The sequence below is a fragment of the Moschus berezovskii genome, chromosome 19, assembly GCF_049115385.1.
Source record: "Moschus berezovskii isolate FMDL1 chromosome 19, NW_MosBer_1.0, whole genome shotgun sequence".
Classification (NCBI taxonomy): Eukaryota; Metazoa; Chordata; class Mammalia; order Artiodactyla; family Moschidae; genus Moschus; species Moschus berezovskii.
In genome coordinates this window covers 47,740,930-47,759,305 of record NC_142478.1, presented here as the reverse complement: position 1 = coordinate 47,759,305, position 18,376 = coordinate 47,740,930, and the positions used below count along the sequence as shown (strand labels likewise).

The following is an 18,376-nucleotide window of genomic DNA, read 5'->3' as shown; positions in this document are numbered from 1 at the left end:
CAGGCCAGATGAAGCAAACACATTCAGTAACCTGAATTTCCACTCCTCCTGGAAAACTGGGATGTCATCCCCTGAAGGCAGAGCTGCTCAGATGGGTAGTGGTGCCTCCCCTGGCCTGGACACATGCTTTCCACCTGGCCCCTGGGCACATGACCTGAGACCTCGCTTGGATCAGCTTCAAAAGGAGGGTTTGGAATGAGCAAACTGGCTTGCTGATGGCCCAAAGGCAAGCCTGGAGCTCAGGGGAGCAGAGGCTCTGGGTGGTGATGAGTTGAGGGAGCCACTTTCTCCCAACAGACTAGGCAAGGCTGGTCATCCAGAAAGTCTCCCCCAGGGTGAGGACCCAAAAAAGAGCTTAGGCCCTGGGTCAGTCAGGTGGGTCAAGAAAGAGCAACCACTCACTCAAGTGACGCTACCGTGGTGGGAGATAGGGCAGCAGAGCTTGGAGCCCAGCGCCCAGACTGAGCCGGCTCTCACGCATTTGAGTCTCCCTCCATAAAACGGGGCCACAAGAGCCCCTGCACTGAGATGGCCATGAGCAGGAGGTGCAGGACATGCCTTGGTGGTTGGCCCTCCAGACAGGTAGCCTCCCCGGGGAGCAAGGGCTGGGTTATACCAAGGTGTTGTGGGCAGGGGCTCTGCACCACCTAGTTCCCCTTCGGAGATGATCCTGAACCCCAGACTCACCCCTTCCGCTCTCTCCGCAGGCCCCACGCTGGGCGAGAAGTCTGAGGCCAAGACCGGGGCAGCGCCCAAGGTCTCTGGTCTGGAGCGCAGCCGCGAGCTGAGCACCGAGCCGCCCTTCCTGGCCCCCGTGCGCAGCCCCGCACCGGTCCTGCCCTCCGCCAGCACCGCGGGCAGCCTGCTGGTCAAGAAGGAGGCCCCGGCGCTGCCCCGCCTCGCCCCGCAGCTGCCACCCGCGCCCTCGCAGCCCCGGGCCCCGCTCCTGACGCACGTGCCTCTCCCTCCGGGCGCCTTCCCGGGCCCTGGCCCGGCCGCGCACAACGGCCTGCACAGCCTCAGGTGGGCATAGCCTCAGGTGGGCGCGGGGCCGAGCCTGTGTGGCCTCAGGCGGGCGCGGGGCGGCGCGGAGGCAAGGCGCGTGGCCGGGCACTGAGCGCCCCTCCCTGCAGCAGGAGCAGCAGTGCCAGCAGCGGTACCAGCCTGGGGCTCGCGAAGCACGCGTCCCTGTCGCCTCACGGGCCGGGCCCCCACCTCTCTACCTCACACTTGGCGCTCCGCTCGCAGGCCCAGCACCAGCACCACGCGGCGGCCATGTTCGCCGCGCCCCCGACACTGCCCCCGCCCCCGGCGCTGCCGGCCAACAGCCTGGTCCTCCCAGGACACCCCGCCGGTAGGTCTGGGTGCCGTCGGTCGGGCCAGGGTCACTGTCCCCGCTCCACTCTGGGCTCCTCATCCCTGGGCAGGGAGGGACATGGCCCCTGGGGAGGGGGGGTTGGCCTCCGAGATGCAGACTTTTCTCCCTCCTGCTCCTCCAGACCACCCCCAGCAGGATAGCAGCGCCCTAGCAGACCATCAGTGCAGGGCAAAGATGATTTCCTGCCAGGGCCTCGGTGTACACACACACAGATACACGGGTGCACACGTGTACACGGACACACACTCCCTGCTCCGTTCTGAACCCTTGCCAAGCCTAGTAGGGCAGTTGGGAGCCAGGAATTGGTATAACTTGGAGCTGCTCAGTTTTCACTGCGATGAGGGCTCCCAGGGCCTGCTGTGTGTCTCCTTCCATCCCTCCATCCCTAGGCTGCTAGGGGGGCAGGGGTGGATAGGGCTGAATTGTGGGGTAGAGGGTCCCCAGATGAACTGCAGCTAGCCTGACCTCTCCCTCGCTGCTTGATTCCAGCAAGTACCCCCCCTCATGGCCAAATCTTAGGTCACTAAGGACTTTTCCATGGGTCTCCAATTTTTTTCTAAAAGTCTGAGCCCAGCTCAGTTGGGAGCAGCTCAGTGCCCCAGACTGGGACCAAGACAATGGTCTGGGGGAGGCTGGGATGGGCAGGGCTCCCCAACAGGGCTGTCTCGGGCTCCCAGGGTGGCTCACCGTGTTCTCTCTTGCCTTTAGATGCCAGCCTGTTGATCTCATTCAGCCAGCCAATCATGTATTGCCAGCCTCATTCGGGGATTCTGATTGGTACTTGGTCACAGGCACCTCTCTTACCTCCACCCTGGGGCCCGCACCTAGCGAGCGGCCATCACGGCTTGGCCTGCCGAAACCGGGAGTGCCAGGTGACTATCCGCCTCGCCCCGCCGGGAGCCCGTGGCCGACGTGCCTCTCTGTCTCTCTCTTTTTCTCTTGTAGATCACGAGCTGCTCAGGCAAGAGCTGAACGCGCGTTTTCTGGTCCAGAGCGCCCCCCTGGGCCCGGGAGCTCTGCTGCGGGCGGAGTTCCACCAGCACCAACACACACACCAGCACACACACCAGCACCAACACACATTCGCCCCCTTCCCTGCCGGGCCGCCCCCGCCGCCGCTCCCGCCACCCGCCGCACCCCCGCCGGTGCGTAGGCTGCAGCGCCGGCAGGCGGGGAGGGGGCGGCCGGGCGCGGGACGCGCAGCAGGCACACGCAGACGCTCTCTGCACGCATGCAGGCTGACACCGCCCCGCTCGGTCCGTCTGTCCGTCCAGCCCCTCCTCTGGTGCCCCCCAGCCCCGCTCCCAGGTCATCCCATGAAGCTCCCTGCCCTGGGCCTGGGTGAACACCCCCGTCCCCATGACCGTGGGGTCAGTTGCACCCATGTAGGGTCCTCAGTGTCTCAGATGGCAGCAAGGCAGCACGTCAGGAGGGCCAGGACTGGGGCCATGCAGATGAGGGCTCTTCCCACGTTCCTGAGCCTCAAGATCTTATCCCCAGGCCAGCTGCTATGGGCAGAGTCCCCTCCCGGCTTTGTTTTGGCACTGGCCAGTTAGCAGTGGCCTTGGTGTACCCTGTAACTTGACCACCAGCCCTGGGCTCCAGGCCCTACCCTCCCAATCGTGGCTGCAGTCACCCAGGTGGGCGAGTCTGCACCTCCTATGCTGAGGTCACTAGAACAGGGAAGGGCCATGGGCCAGCACCCTTGGGGAGCCTGGAGGACAGCTGGCTGGAGGCCGCCAGCCTCATTCAGGCCGCTGCCCGGCCTGGCGGTGTGGGTGGGCACTTGGCCAATGGAGGGTGTCAGCACGGTTGGGAGGCCTCACTCTCTGCCTCCTTCCCTTCCAGTTTGACAAGTACACGCCCAAGCTGGACAGCCCCTACTTCCGACATTCCAACGTGAGTGTCCCTGTGTGCCCTGGGGTCGCCAGCAGGGTGGGGGTGTGGAGGTCGGGCTGCGCCTTGTCTCTGTAGCCTCCCACCCTAGTGCAGGCGAGGCAGGGTGGGGACCGGAGGGCCAGGCCCAGCGCCCCTGCCCAGGACGTCCGAGTGCCCGGCGAGGCCCCTGGAACAGCCCTCCCACCTTCTCTTGCAGTTTTTCCCGCCCTTCCCTCCGGCCGTCCCAGGACTGCCCGCCCTGCTCCCACACCCAGGCCCCTTTGGATCCCTGCAGGGTGCTTTTCAGCCCAAGGTACCAGCTGCTCCCGGGAGGGGGTGGGTACGGTGGGCAGGGGCTGCAGGACTGCCCCCCCCCAACCAGCATCTTGCAGGGCAGTCATGATCCCGGGTAGCACCTGAAGGGCCTTCACCTCAGTGCAGAATACCCTGATCTTCGGGGCCAGGAGAGCCTTGCTTCACTTGTTCGCTCCTCAGCTGGGAGCACTCAGGGTTGGGGGGTGGGAGGAGCAGTGCACAGGAGCAGAGGTGGAGAGTGGACAGCAGCCACCCAAGGCCATCCACACTGCAGGAGGCCCAGGCACCAGGGACTGGGCTTGCTTTGCTCACCTTCCCTGCAGCAGGGCTCCTTTGCCCAGCACAGTGATCAGAGTCTTCTGCCGCCTTTTCAGAAACCTCCGGACGGAGGATGTGGTGGGAGGCCAGACCATCCTGGGTGACAGCGTGCAGGGCCCCACAAGGAGGGCAAGGCGGACACCGGTGCCCTTGGGGGGCGGTTTGCAGCCACCTGAGCACAGAGCCTGCAAAGTGGTCTTGTGCGGTGTCCCTCTTTCCCCTCAGACTTCAAACCCACTCGAGTTAACAGGCCGGGCCAGTGCGGTTCACACCCTCCTGCAGAAAGCCCCCGGGGTAGGTGGCAGCAGTGTTCTTGCCTCTCTCCTTCCCGGGTGGGCGTCCAGCCAGCACGGCTCAACAGGGCTCACATAGTCCCCCCTCCCCAACCCCTCTGGGCTTGACTGCTTGCAGAGCCTGGGTCTAACACTTCCTCCTCTGTTGACAGCAGGTGTCCGACCCGTACCGGACAGCAATCAGGGTGAGTGTGTGCGTGCTTGCATGTGTAAGGTCTGTGTGTGTGCCTGTGCGTGTCTCACCTTGGGAGGAAGGGGCCCGGCGGGACCTTCCGGGAGGGTCTGAGGCCAGGGAGGACTCTTGGGTGGCACAGGGGTGCCCTGTGACAGCAGGGATCTGGGGGTGGGGAGTGAGGAGACGGTTCTGGCCGCGAGGCTGAGCCCATCCCCCCGTCGCAGAAGCCGGGGAAGTGGTGCGCTGTGCACGTGCAGATCGCCTGGCAGATCTACCACCATCAGCAGAAGATAAAGGTGAGCTGGACTGCTCGTCCTGCCAGCCAGGCCTGCGGCTCAGAGGGCGCCCTCCTTGGGCCAGGCCCTCCCCAGCGTCCACATGTGTGCGCATGTGCCCCTCGCCCCAGCGCTGGGCCGGGCCAGCAGGGGTCAGAGCTGGGGAGAAAGACAAAAGTGTATGGGGAACTCAAAGTCACTTCCCACCTGGTCACCCGGGATGACTCAGGCAGGGTTAGGGAGGAGCTGACCTTGCGGGCCTCCCTGCTGTCAGTCAGGCCCTCCCAGGGGGCCTTTGGCCTGGCTCCCCCTTTCCCCCAAGTGTTTATTAAGTGTCTGCTGTGGGCCACGGACAAAGATGAACCTAAGCACTCATGGAGCCTGCATGCTCCTGGGGGGGGACAGGTGGTGAAGAGGAGCCCAGCTTGAGGCCGTCCTTCCCCCTAGTGGGTGATGCCAGATGACCTGGCTGAGTGATTCAGGGAAGAGGCGGCCCTGGGAAGCCTGGGGACTTGCAGCCAGGGGCAGTGGGCTGGGGCACTGAGGGAGGCCAGGATGGGACCCCGCTCCCCGTATCACAGAAGGGTCTCTACACTCTTGTCTGTCATCTCAGGTAACACGTTACCCTTACTCAAGGCATTTTTAAATCATCGCACCCTAAGTGGGTTACAAAGGACAAGTCACAGAAAGGGATTTATGACGGATATACTCAGGCAGGGTGCCTGGAAGGTGCAGTGGAGCAGGCAGGGTGGGGGGCACCCCTCTGCTGTCACCACAGCAGGAAGAACTCGATGGACTCGGCTCACCCCGTGCCTCCCGCGGCCCTAGTGACCCAGGGGCTGGCATCTTAGTTTTATTTAATACATTTAAATTTTAATACTCATGGTAAATTTAGCCATTGGAAAACTGGAAAGACTTGGGTGTGCGCATGTACTTTTCCAACTCAACTTACAAAATCTAAACAATATTTTTAATGAAAATGTAGCATCCAAATTGAGATGAGTTTTAAGTGTAAAACACCAGCTTTCAAAGACCATATAAACAGGAGTGAAACGCCACAATCGGGAACCTCCTATATCGACCACACGTGACGACGTTTCGGTTACCCCGCGTCGCTGACACATGGTCAGGATGACTCTTACCTGTCTCTCCGCCCACTGAGCGAGGCCAGCGGAGCAGGGGGCATCACACCTTGTTGTCCAGCTCATCGGCAGCCTGGTGGCGAGCAGGACAGAGGCCCGGCCTCCGGCCCCTATACACGCTCTGTCCCGGCAGATGCAGCTGGAGCCCCACAAGCTGGACGTGGGCACCAAGCTGGACTTGTTCAGCAGACCCCCTGCCCCGGGCGTGTTCGCCGGATTCCACTACCCACAGGACCTGGCCCGGCCCCTCTTCTCCAGCTCGGGTAAGGCGGCCTGGCCCAGGGGAGCTGGCAGACCCGGCCACTGTGCAGGCCCAGGGATGGCCCAGCAGACGCGGTCTCGCCTTTCTCCTCTGGCTGGTGTGGGCACAGGAGGGCTGCGGCTGCTTGGGCGGCACTTTTGTTTTTCTAGCCGTAGCAGGTGGGGTCTGGCAGTCCTGCCCGCCTGAGGCTTCTCCCCCTGCCCCCCAGAGGTGTCCCCACAGCTGACCTGACCCTGCCCATGCTCTGGCCCAGGCCACCTTCCTCTCTGGGGCTTCCCTCCCAGGAAGGGTTCGGCTATTATCCAAATAGTGGGAAGCTGCTCCAGAGCCTCTGTTCCATGCTCACTTCTGCCAGCAGCCACACCACAGCCTCACTATGTGGGGTCCCTAGGACCACCCCTAGGCTTGTGGCGCTCCCAGGACTCAACCCATGTCTCACACCGCCCCCCAGCTGTATGCACTGCAGCCAAGGGACGCACATCTGTCGGCAAGGAAGGGGGGAGGGTGGAAGTTGGGTGTCTCCTGAGGACTGCCTGAGGAGCTCCAGGACGCACTTTATTCCCCAGAAAGGAGCCCTGACAACAGGGCAAGAGGCTGTCTCCCAGGGAAGCTTGTGGGGACCCAGCGCCCCGGCTTCTTTCTGGGGGCCAGTCACGTAGGCACCTGTGTGTGCCTGGACCAAAACCCAGACTCCTGAAAGGAAAGCGGGTGCTCCGCACAAACCACACTGTTCGCACAAACAATCTGAGCACATGTGAGTGAGGTATTCCTATCAGAGGAAGGTGAGAAACCTCCTGAAACCCGAGTTCCCAGACGCCGGCCCAGGGCAGCTGTGCGGCAGGCCTCAGGCTGACGGTCTGGAGCCCACAGGGCTGTTGCTGCCTCCTCCCCAGCTGTCAGGCCCTTGAAGGATGTCACCTCCTCAGAGAACCTTCCCTGACCACTGCTTACATCCACCCTGCTCACACCCTGCCGCAAGCTCATGCTCGATCAGCCCCACCCACTGTCAGTCTGTGCAGGCAGCCCGTTAGTGCAGTGGTGTGATGGGATCAGCTGGCTGGCCTGTGAGCTGGGCGGCTCTTCCCAGCCCCCACTCCACCATCCTCATGGCCTCCAGTCCCCAGCCAGGGCAGAGGCATCTCCCAGGTGTCAGGGTCCCTCAGAAAGTAGAGCGCCTCCCATCTGGGCCTCAGCCCTGGCGGCCAGCTGACTTCTTAGGCCTTAGCCTACAGACTGTGGCCTGGGCCCCTCTATGCTTCCGTCCACCCATGGCCTCGTCCTGCTGTGTGTCCACGTCCCCCAGCACATGCCCCACCTAGACCAGGGCCCTGCTGTCCCCACCTGATGCCCGCCTCCCCCCGCCCATCTGGCGTCTGTGTTTCTCCCATCTGCATGTTGCCGTCCTCTTCCCCAGGGAGTATCAGCTCGTTGGCCTTTTCTCGGGGTGTAGCTCTTTAAGGCAGCACGTTTCCCTGACTGTTCTCATAGCATCCTCTTCGGCACTGGGACCAACTGTATCCTAAGTTCTGGTGTGATTTCTTCATCAGGTCACTTAGAAATGAGATCGCGTTTCTAGGTGGAAGCTCTCTGGGAACTAAACCTGCGTTTGTCTGGGTGGAGGAGCCCGCCTGTGACACCCATGGCAGGCAGACAGGAGCACTCCACTGTTAGGGTCCCCACAGGTGGAGGGGGCGCCGCTCTCAGGTCTCACCAGAAATTCACCTCTAGACAGAAGGTGGGACACCCTAAGCAGCAGGGTCGACCCTTGACCCAGCAGCCCCTTCTCGGGACCAGGCCCACTCAGCTGCCCTCCAGATTCAGTTCTGGGGGCATCGGGGGAGCGGGGCTGATGCTGCAGTGATGCCTGTAGGCTGTGGCCAGGGGACACCACCGGAGGGGCTGCCATCTTCGGGCCATTGTCCATCTGCACCAAGCCTCACCCACTGTCACATGACCAGGATTGTTTGTTAGCTCTGGTTGGGACCTCAGAGGGTAGCTGGCTGTGGGAGCAGCCCCTCAAGGCTCAGCCTCAGGCCTTTGCTCTGCCCTGTTTCCTCTGGGGGCTTCACTACTCTCAGCACCTCCCTCCCTGCTCCCCCGCATCGTGGTCCTCCAGACTCAGGGAGATGAAAGCCTACTTCCCAGCTGGTCCTGAGCTTGGAAGGGGAGGTTGAGCAGCCAGGGAAGTGCAGCCACCCTGGGAAGGAGGCACAGATGGGGCCCCAGGTGCACCCAGGCCTCCAACAGCCTACCCCTCCCCAGGTGCCACCCATCCCGCCACCAGCCCGTTTGGACCCTCAGCACATCCTGGCAGCTTCCTGCCCACTGCTCACTTGACAGGTAGGTGTCCCCTGAGATGTGTACAGTCTGGTTGGCCTGTGCTGACCCCCAAGACCCAGGGCACCCTCAGATTGTACAGGTGGTACCCGCCAGGTTCTGGAGCCCCGGGGTGGGGGAGGGCCCGGTGCACACAAATTGCTGAGTGCTTGCTGTACCCACAGACCCTTTCAGCAGATCAAGCACCTTTGGGGGCCTGGGGAGCCTGGGCAGCAACGCCTTCGGAGGCCTCGGCAGCCACGCACTGAGTGAGTGACCCCGCCACCTGCTCCCCCCCTTGCACGGGCATGGATGTGCATTAGGGCTCCAGCGACAGTGGGCGGACTGGCGCCCCTCGTCTCCTCAGGGCGAACGCGGGCCTGGGGTTGGGCATCTCCCTGTGTGTGCTCCTCCCTGGCACCCCGGCCTCACCCTCTGCCGCCACCCCCCAGCTCCCGGCGGCGGCGGCATCTTTGCCCCCAAGGAGGGCCCCACGCTGCACGGCCTGCCCAGCCCCCATGAGGCCTGGAACCGGCTGCACCGAGCACCACCCTCCTTCCCCACGCCACCCCCGTGGCCCAAGCCCGTAGACGCCGAGCGGGTCTCAGCCCTGACCAACCACGACCGAGAGCTGGACAAGGGCAAGGAGGAGCGGGACCGGTGAGTAGGGACTCCTCTGCTGCCCATTCCGCCAGCTCCCTGCCCCCCCCCGACCCCCGCCGCCGCACCTGCAGCCCCCAGCCACCTCTACTGAACCCAAGGGGGCAAACTGAAATCTCCTTCTGTGGGAGGACGCAAAGACTGCATCCTTGGGGTAGGAAAGACCAGGGGAAGGGGACCCCCGAGTCCATACACTCCACCTGTTCCCACAGAAGACTTGCTGGGGCATGATCTGGGCAGGTACCATCCAGGATGAGGGTTACTTCCACCAAAGCCTTGGCAGGGACGGTGGGCTTCTGGACCATAGTGGGGTCTGGAGGGAGCTCAGACCCACAGGGCAGAGCTGGAGGGGGGCTACTGAACCACCAGGGGGTGCCAGGTCTGGGAAGTACACCTGTGGGGAGCCCGCTGGGCTGGAGGATGGGGGCTGAGGTTGTGTGTTCCACCCCTCGCCCCATGGGCAGCAGAGCTAGGCCAGGGCAGGGCAGGAGGGAGCCTGCATTAATGGGAGCATCGGAGTCCGGGACTTGGTTCTGGAGGAGTCATGGGCGAGCCCCTGGCCAGCCCTTCCAGCCAGGTCCAGGCATTGCTGCAAGCTAGGTGTTGGGCAGAACCTCAGAGCACAGTGAGGGAGGGGGTGGTCTAGAAGATGACGGGGACATTTGTCATAGGCCCCAGGAAGGGTGCCAGGGAGCACCCCAGGGCCTGCTCACATCCTACAACCGTCACTGTCACCGCGGAGGGTCAGGAGCCCAGGGAACTGCAGCCCCCCGTGGGGAAAGCAGGGTCAAGAGGGCGGGCTGCAAGTACAGTCAGGGTAGCCAGGTGCAGCAGTGAGGGTTGGAGGGGGACCTGGGCACCTGATGCACTCAAGCTCAGCTGCCATCCCAGCCCCTCATCAGGGTGGTGGTCATGCCCACCTTGCTCCCAGCCTCAGGGCCAAAGGGCTAAAACGTAGAGTGGCACCTCATGGGTGAGAACCAGACTGGGATGGGGAGGGTGGAACTCTGGTGAGCCCCAGCTGGGCCACACACACCCACCAGAAGGGGGTTTCAGAACCCCGTCCCTCCAGTGGATCAGTGGGTCTGAGCGGGAGTAGGACTTCCCAAAGTTCAGCACTGAAGGGCTGCTCCTGGCTCAGGGGCTCAGGGGCCTGGGTTCTGGTGGAGAAGTCTGTGCTTCTGAGCACAGGAGCAAAGTTGGGCTCCAGAGTTGCCTGTGGTGGGGGAGGTAGGTATGGGGGTATCCTTGTGGGTGTGTGGGTTATGATCACCACGTGTGTGTTGATGGGTGCCACTAGCAGTAATTCCACAGGAACCTTGAGTGCTCAGTGGACACACACCCGCACACAAGGACGCTGAGGTCACTGCAGTGGACAGTGAGGGTGCCACATTGAGGCGGGAACTTGGTGGCAGAGGAACTCGCTGCAGGGTGTCCCGTCAGGCTGAGGAGGGTGTGTCTGTGTTGTCGCTCCCAGGGATCTCCTGGAAAAGACACGCCTGCTGAGCCGGGCCTCTCCAGCGGCGCCTTTGGGCCACCCAGGCAGTGGCCTCGTGCTCCGGGGCCAGGGCGATCCGGGCCGGCCCGGGATCCCCTCCGAACGCGAGGCTGAGCTCCGCATCAAGGAGAGCCGCTCCCCGGCCAGGGAGGATGGCCCCAAGCCCAGCAAGATGGCCCTGGGGGAAGGCCTGCGCCTGGCTGGTCTCCTGGGCCGCGAGCCCGGGAAGCCGCACGAGGCGCTGGCCGAGCGGTCCCAGAGCGACGTGAAGGTCAAGGAGGAGCGCGGGGAGGACGGTGACGCGCCCCCACAGCCCGGCCCGGGCCCCGCGGGCCGCGAGCGTCCGGCCTTCGCGTGGGAGTCGCCGCGCGACGCCTACCGCGGCCCGGAGCTGCCCCGCCGCGCCCCGCCGGGCCCGGGCCCCGTCGCCCTCCTCGAGCCGCCCGAGCGCCCCTACCGGGACCGCGAACCGCACGACTACAGCCCCGAGCGCCTGCGGGAGGCGCGCCGCGACGAGCTGGAGCGCGCCCGGGCCGCGCACCTGGACGGCGCGGCGCTGCTGCCGGCACTGGGCGCCCTGCACTACCCGCGCCTCGCGCCCGCCGCCGCCGTGCTGCACAACAGCCTCCTGGCGCGGACCCCGCCCACCGCCGCCGCCGCACTCGGCGCGCCGCCGCCGCTGGTGGCCGCAGGCGGGCCCCCCACGCCCCCCGGGCAGCCGCGGAGCAGGACTACGCCGCTGGGGGCCCGCGCGCAGGGCGAGGCCCGCGACTATTCCCCGTCCCGCAACCCCCAGGAGGTGGAGGCGCGGTAGTGGCCGCGGGGCCGCTCCTGCCGCGCGTGCAGGGGCCCCTCCAGGAACGCACTGCTGTCCACTTTTCTAAACAAAACGTCCGTTTCTAGAACCTAAGCACAGTTCCATCGGCCCTGGGGTGGCGACGCTCACTTTTCCACTCGAAGCGTCGGGGGTGTCACACACAGATTTTCTGGGGGTGATCTTTTGTTTTCCGAGCTTGAGATTAGGCTACTGGAAAAAAAAATTCAAGTTTGTACCTTTTTTCCCACAGGTGAGAAGCATTTTTAATAGATTTGTATTTTTTTCAACTTTGTGCTCTTTAGACACTTAAGAGAAACGAAAGACACTTTTGCTTTTTTACTTTTAGTTTGGTTTTGCAATTTAATGGCCTCAGATCTGTCTCCAGAGCCCCTGGGGTTTTTTTGTCTTATTTATGGAGAAAAAAAAAACGGTCATTTTGTCCAATGCACTGTGAGGCCCCCTCTCAGGCCCGGCCCTGGCCCTCCCTTGGTACTTGGAACCGAAGTTACAGATATATATTAAGATAATAATGTACAAAGCTTTTTTTGCCTTATTATGCAGAAGTGTAAAAGGGTTTCTTTTTCGGTTTGTTTTTTTAAAAAGAAAAATGAAACTGTAAATAGTCTTAATATAAATATATGATGTTATTAAATTCTTAACCTAGGTAGACTTTATAAAAACAGTTTCTAGAAATTTCTCTGGTTGGTTGTTTAAGGTGGTCACAACAACCCACCCACTGTCAGTTGGAACTGCCCTCAGACGTTTAATGGCAGCAACATCCTTCAACTATGCAAGCGCTTGAGCGGCCAGGCCGCTGGGGGACCGCGGAGCGGCCCTGGAACGTGCGTGCACCTCGGGCTGGCTGTGCGGTGGTCTGGGGATCCACCCCAGATGAGTAGGGATTGGGAGGTAAAGAGGCTCAAGGCTGATCACAAAAGAAATAACCTGTGTTTCTTCTCCATGGAGGCTGTCAGAAGACATCGGTCTCATGTTCTCCCACCGGCCAAGGCTTTGGCATGATTTCCTTTTGGTTTCAGTCTTACTTTCATAACCCCGTGAATGGCACCATGCCCTGTCATCAGTATCCCTTCTTTCCTGACGTCCACACCTGTGTCCTGAGCATTGGAGCCTCGGTTTGGCCATCCTTGGCTGTTTGCTTTATTCTGTTCTGTATTTTCAACCCTATGTTTTCACGGTAGACCCCGGTTATTTTAAACAGTCTGTTCTCACATCAACCAATGAAGGTAAATACAGCCTTGATTTTGGATGAAAAGGTGGTTGAGTGTTTTGTGGGACTTTGTGGCAGGTGGGGGTCATGTACCCGCCCTCAGTTCCTTCGGCCAACCCCGGGCTCCCACCCACCAGGGCTGCCCTGCCTGCCCTGGGCTTGCTCCTCCAAGCAGTTCCCGCTGCCAAGACTCCTCCCTTTGACCTTTGCTGGCATCTCCATCTTGCCTTCAACTGCTTTGGTCCCACAGTCCCCACCCTGTCACCTGCCACATCACCCCTGCCCCGAACTTGTTCTCTGGGTCTGTGCACTGGGGGTCAGGGTGCATGTCCTCAGGAGGGCTGGCCTCACTCCCTGCTACCCTAGCAGAGCAGGTGACCGTTTTTGGAGAGGGCGATCTCAGCAAGGAGGGGCGCAAGGGTGGAGCTGCTGCTCTGACCTGCTGGAGGAAACAGGCGCAGAGGCGCAGGCCTGCCCTGCAGTGGGGCCTCTGCTGCTTGTGCTTGGCACTAGGCCTGCACCCCTGCCCTGGCATGGTTTGGAAATGGGGCTCTGACATTGCACCCCAATTGGATTGGCTTCCTAGGGTGAGGAGCCTGGCTCAGAACTGCCTGGAGCCTAAGCCCATTGGGTCCCCATGGAGAGCTGGGGGTGCCCTTCAACCCCAGGGAGACGCTTCTGGTCACTTGCGGCCAGAGCACCCTCCAGGGCCTTCTCCACAAGAGTTTGGTTCCGACCACAGTGCCTCCCTCCTGCACATCTTGGTTTTCCTTTGTCTCATTGGTAGCCTCCACAGCAGTGTCAGGAGCGCCTGTCACTGTGCTCTGCTGAAGGACCGTGGGAGGCTGGTGACCACACTCACCCTGGGCCACACCCCACAGCGCTGCAGGGTCCCCATGGGAAGCAGAGGCCCAGCCAGCTCGGCACCCAGGGCCCTGGGGCCCCAGCCAAAGGAGTAGTTAGAGGATGGATGCCGTCAGAGTCTGCCCTTGCCCGAGACCACTTGGGCGTCCAGGGATATCACATGAAGGGATTAAATATTTGAGTTAAAGCCGAATGACAGTCTGCATTGAACCACAGGGACACGGGGAGTAGGCCTGTGTTTCTTGTCTGGTTTCAGAGGAGGGCCCCTGGCAGCACATCACCTGCAGGGTAGGGTTGGTGTCTGCCCTGGGGCAGACCATCCCTAAAGGACCTCATTTTCAAGGGGTCATGTTTAACGGAATGTCTTCCCAAAGGGCATGATTTTTCATGGAACAAAATCACTAGTGGAATTCTGCCCACTGGGGGGCGCCCTCCACGCTGTCACATTTCTGAACAACTGTAACCTACAATAAGTGGCCCATAGGGACCATGATCTGTCAGGCAGCACCAGCCTCCAGGAACCCACAGTCCACACTGGAGCGCCATCTCCAGGAAACGTCTGTGAAGTTAAATGCTTGTCAAATGTTTCAATAAGAGCATTAAAAGAATCTGTAAAATCCCCTAGAAAGTAAAACAAAAAGACAGCTGAAAATGTGAGAAAAGCTGAACAACCTCCCAGGATGTCCATCCTCCAACTAATAGCATTTGGGGAAGAATAAAAGCTAAGTGGAGTGGGACATCTTCAAGTAGCGATTTTAAAACATCCCGGTCAAATACCAGCCAAAAGAGAAGACATTTCAGACTCGCGAGGATTCAGACATACATCCATTCACTGCATCTTTTCTTTGGGAGCTGCTGGAGGAGCTGCTGCAGTAAAATAAGGGTGTAAAGCAGGAGAAACGGGGTGCCCGGGAGGACGCCCGTAGGACCCAGGAAGGAGGCCTCGGGGGAGGCTGTCGCCACCAGTCTTGTAGGTTTTCTCCATGTGACCTTTAGAATTAGCTTGTCAAATTCTGCTAGTTTTGTCCTCTGGCCATTATATTAGGATAGCATTGGATTTATAGATAAATTTGGGAGGAACTGACATCTTTCCAATGTTGATCCTTCCTGGTCCATCACAGAACTCTCACTAATGTGTTTGTTTCCTTTTTTCTCCCTTGGTAAAGGTTTTAATTCCCTCCAGCTTTCTCACAGCTTATGTGTATTCCTGGGTGTCTTATGCTTTCAGTGGGCTTCCCTGATAGCTCAGTTGGTAGAGAATCTGCCTGCAATGCAAGAGACCCCAGTCTGATTCCTGGGTCGGGAAGATCTGCAGTGAAGGGATAGACTACCCAGTATTCTTGGGCTTCCCTTGTGGCTCAGCTGGTAAAGAATCCACCTGCAATGCGGGAGACTTGGGTTTGATCCCTGGGTTGGAAAGATTCCCCTGGAGAAGGGAAAGGCTACCCACTCCTGTATTCTGGCCTGGAGAATTCCATGGACTGTATAGTCCATGGGGTCACAAAGAGTCAGATACGGCTGAGCAACTTTCACTTCACTTACGCTTTCAGTAAAGCTGTGTGTCCTCGTTGGTTATGACAGCTGTGCAGAAGAGCTCCTGGTTCGCTTATCTGCCATGTATCTGATCCTTTCCTGTGGCCTCAGTGCTGGTTACCAAGGGTAACCAGGTAGGAGGACTGTACCACTGGCCTTTTGTGGGCAGGTGGGGCTGGGGGACTCACCCTGGTCAGTGGTCATCCATGGAAGGGCCATAAACTGCTTCTGAGCAGGGGGGCATCCGATTGCTGGTAAGGCACCCCCAGGGCCTGAGAACTAGGACTGCTCCCAAAGGGGCTGCTCTGTGGGCCTGGCTTTTGGTGGAGGGGCACAGACCAGAGCCCCGAGACCTGAGGCTGTTACCAAAGCAGCACAACCTGACCTCCTTGGGCTAAAGTGCCGACCAAACTCTCCTACCAGTTCCAACAGTCTTTCTGTTGATTCTCTTATTCTCCAGGTGGACTGGGAGGTCAACTCCAAGAAGGAACAGTCTGGCTGTCCTTCAGCATCTTCTCACTGATCCCTTGGGCTTTCCCTGAGCTGGGACTTCCCCAGAGGATGCCCACCGTTCAGCATAATACATGCTGAACAAATACAGCGGGGAGTTTGATGTTCAGTTGCCAGGTTTTCATCTTGGTTAGCTCACTTTTTAATTTTTAAATGAGACACAGGCCTCATCATCTATCAGTTGACCGTGTGGATTTTCTCCTTGAGTCTGCTCATGTCACGCATTACACAAGCAGCTGTCCTAACACTGCACCACCTTTGTGCTGACTTGCTTGAGTTCTTGTGAAAAGGCCAAGTCTGACCACGTGAACACATGCTCTCCTGCATGACCATCGCTGCCTTGAGTCAGGCACTCTTAGTTTTTTTTTTTTTTTCTTTTTCAATATACAATTTTAATGTATTTTATTGATAATTTTTTTTTATTGCAATGGGTCTCCTTTGCTGCTCTAGTTGCGGAGAGTGGGAGCTGCTTTTTGGTTCTGAACTGCAAAAGCGAAGACAAAGAAATGGTTCTCTTTCTCACTCTCTTCCTGGGCAGGCTTTACTTGAGGGCTCTCCATCATAGCACGACCCGTGGGGCCATTCTCATTGTGGTGGCTTCTCGTTGCAGAGCACAGGCTCGAGGCTCTTGGGCTTCAATCAGTACTTGTGACACGGGCGCCATAGTTGCAGCTCCTGAGCTCTAGAGCACAGGCTCAATAGTTGTGAGTTACTCCGCAGCATGTGGGCTCTTCCTAGACCAAGGATCGAACCTGTGTCTCCTGCATTGGCAGGCGGATTCTTATCCACTGCACCACCGGGGAAGTCCAGGCACTCTTAGTTTTAAAATGATTTTGTAAGTTGCACCCTTGACCACTTTTAACCCAACAGCTCTTTGGTGACCAAATTTTATTCTACTTCCCTGAGTCCTGACGGAAAGTTGAGACGTAGTTTCCTGTGCCTCTGTGGCTATTTAACATGTTGCCTGGCAACCTTGCCAACATCTTTCTGAGGATGTCCTGTTTGTCTGTGACCACATCTGTCCCCCCCAGGAGGTCCCGGCAAGCCTGCTCCCAGCCAGGACACTGACCCTTTCTGATCTTCAGCATTACTCTGTGGTTTCAGAGACAATTTGGGCAATTTCTATCTTTGTGAGGGCTTTCTTGGTGGCTTAGATGGTAAAGAATTTGCCTGCAATGCAGGAGACCTGGGTTCGATCCCTGGCTTGGGACAATCCTCTGGAGAAGGAAATGGCAATCCACTCCAGTATTCTTGCCTGGAGAATTCCATGGAGGGCTAGAATCCATGGGGTTGCAAAGAGTAGGACACGACTGAGCGACTAACATTTCATTTTATCTTCCTGGGAATGGATCTGCTGTCTGAGGAATGTGGGCACCTCAGTGTGGAGTCCGCACCACACGCTTACCTTCTTTTAAACTGTCTTTCCTCTGAGACTGTCACATTTCACATTCCTCAGGCTCCTTGGTGTTCCCCCTTTTGTCAGTCAGACTCTCCGAGTTTTGTCTATTTCATATTTTGCAAACTCCAAACCTCTGGGTCTTCCCTCCCTCCCACGCCCTTCACCCCACCCCCTGGGATGTATCATTCCCCTCCCCTGCCCCCTCCCCAGCAAACCTCCCCAGGGCTCACACTGACTGGAGGCTCTAATTGCCACATTCATCATTCAGGGTATAAAGACCACAAAGCACCTGCTTTCTCTCCACCGTGTTATTGAAGCCACAAAGTACTTCCAGGGGTGTGGTTGCCCCCAAGCCTCAGAACCTCAGAGATTAACCGCCTAGAGACGATCTAAAAACCCAACCCTGGGGAACTAACACATTTTGTTAGTTCTTATCAGAGTTTGTGGGGAGACCACAGGGAGTAAGTCTGTCCTGTGATGGCCACCAACCTCACCTGCGCTTGTCCCTGCGCACATAGCAGGAGTCAGGGCACCCCTCCCCTGACCATTTCCCCCACCGTGGCTCCACATCCTGGAGAATTAGTTTGTTTGGGGGACCCACGCAGCTTTAAACCAGAGCTGCTTAGTGCAGAAAGAGGTGGTGCTGTGCAGTGACCACCAGGCAGATCCCACACCGAGGTGGGCGGTTTCATCCCTCACACTTTTTTAAAGAGATGGTGCCGTTGCCAACGGTTCACAGGCAGGGGAGCCTCGGGCTTGGCCCTTCTTGATGCTGGAAGCCTGCAAAAATGTCAGGAGTTTGAGGGGACAGTTTTCATTTAGGAAGATAAGTGGAGATGGTGGTGGGATGGTCTCAGTGTGAATGTACTTAAGGCCCCTGAGCTGTGCACTTAAAATGGCTAAGAAGGAAATTTTTATGTCAAGTGTATTTTACCACAATTTTTTAAAAGTTGCATTCTATGACTACAGAATAAAAAGTTTGGGGAGGACTTCCCTGGTGGTCCAGTGGTAAAGAATCCACCTGTCAATGCAAGAGATATGAGTTTGATCCCTGGTCCAGGGAGATTCCACATGCCACGTAGCAGCTAAGCGCAGAAGCCCACAGCTACTGAGGGTGAGCTCAAGAGCCTGTGCTCCGCAACAAGAGAAGCCACCACAATGAGAAGCCCGTGCACCGCTACTAGAGATTAACCCCGACTCGGTGCAACTAGAGAAAAGCCCGCAGGCAGCAACCAAGACTCAGCACAGCCAAAAATAAAATTAAAAGAACTGTGGGCTCACACACACAAAAAAATATTTTGGGGGAAAGAAGTCAGGTAAACTGCACACTGCAGGCGGGCACATTTTGCATGTGAACTTTGGGGGGGCGAAGACGCCTCAGGGGGAGGCGTGCTGTTCTCACTTCTCAGAGGAGGTCGTCCTGTCCTGACCGTGACGTAGGAGGCCTTGGGTGAGTTGCTTTGAACAAAGAATCACCCAAGTTCCTTCTGCAGGGAGGTTTCCCGGGCTGTGTCC

At 59.0% G+C, this 18,376-nt stretch overlaps 1 protein-coding gene across 30 annotated transcripts in view; it reads left to right on the top strand.

Annotated features, from left to right (window-relative positions):
* FBRSL1 (fibrosin like 1) overlaps window positions 1-12,600 on the top strand; it is an 83,486-nt gene extending 70,886 nt beyond the window's left edge. For 2 of the 30 annotated variants that reach the window (XM_088828087.1, XM_055404285.2), the window contains 13 exons: window positions 708-1,023; window positions 1,134-1,354; window positions 2,087-2,523; window positions 3,227-3,277; window positions 3,474-3,569; window positions 4,115-4,183; window positions 4,335-4,367; window positions 4,582-4,653; window positions 5,908-6,037; window positions 8,299-8,376; window positions 8,538-8,621; window positions 8,805-9,012; window positions 10,490-12,600. In XM_088828087.1, the coding sequence (XP_088684213.1) occupies window positions 708-1,023; window positions 1,134-1,354; window positions 2,087-2,523; window positions 3,227-3,277; window positions 3,474-3,569; window positions 4,115-4,183; window positions 4,335-4,367; window positions 4,582-4,653; window positions 5,908-6,037; window positions 8,299-8,376; window positions 8,538-8,621; window positions 8,805-9,012; window positions 10,490-11,324 (2,630 nt within the window). In that variant the 3' untranslated portion in view covers window positions 11,325-12,600. The remainder of the gene's footprint in view (window positions 1-707; window positions 1,024-1,133; window positions 1,355-2,086; window positions 2,524-3,226; window positions 3,278-3,473; window positions 3,570-4,114; window positions 4,184-4,334; window positions 4,368-4,581; window positions 4,654-5,907; window positions 6,038-8,298; window positions 8,377-8,537; window positions 8,622-8,804; window positions 9,013-10,489) is intronic. The other 28 variants (XM_055404313.2, XM_055404300.2, XM_055404288.2 and 25 more) reach the window with 28 other exon arrangements.
* Window positions 12,601-18,376: the final 5,776 nt, after the last annotated feature.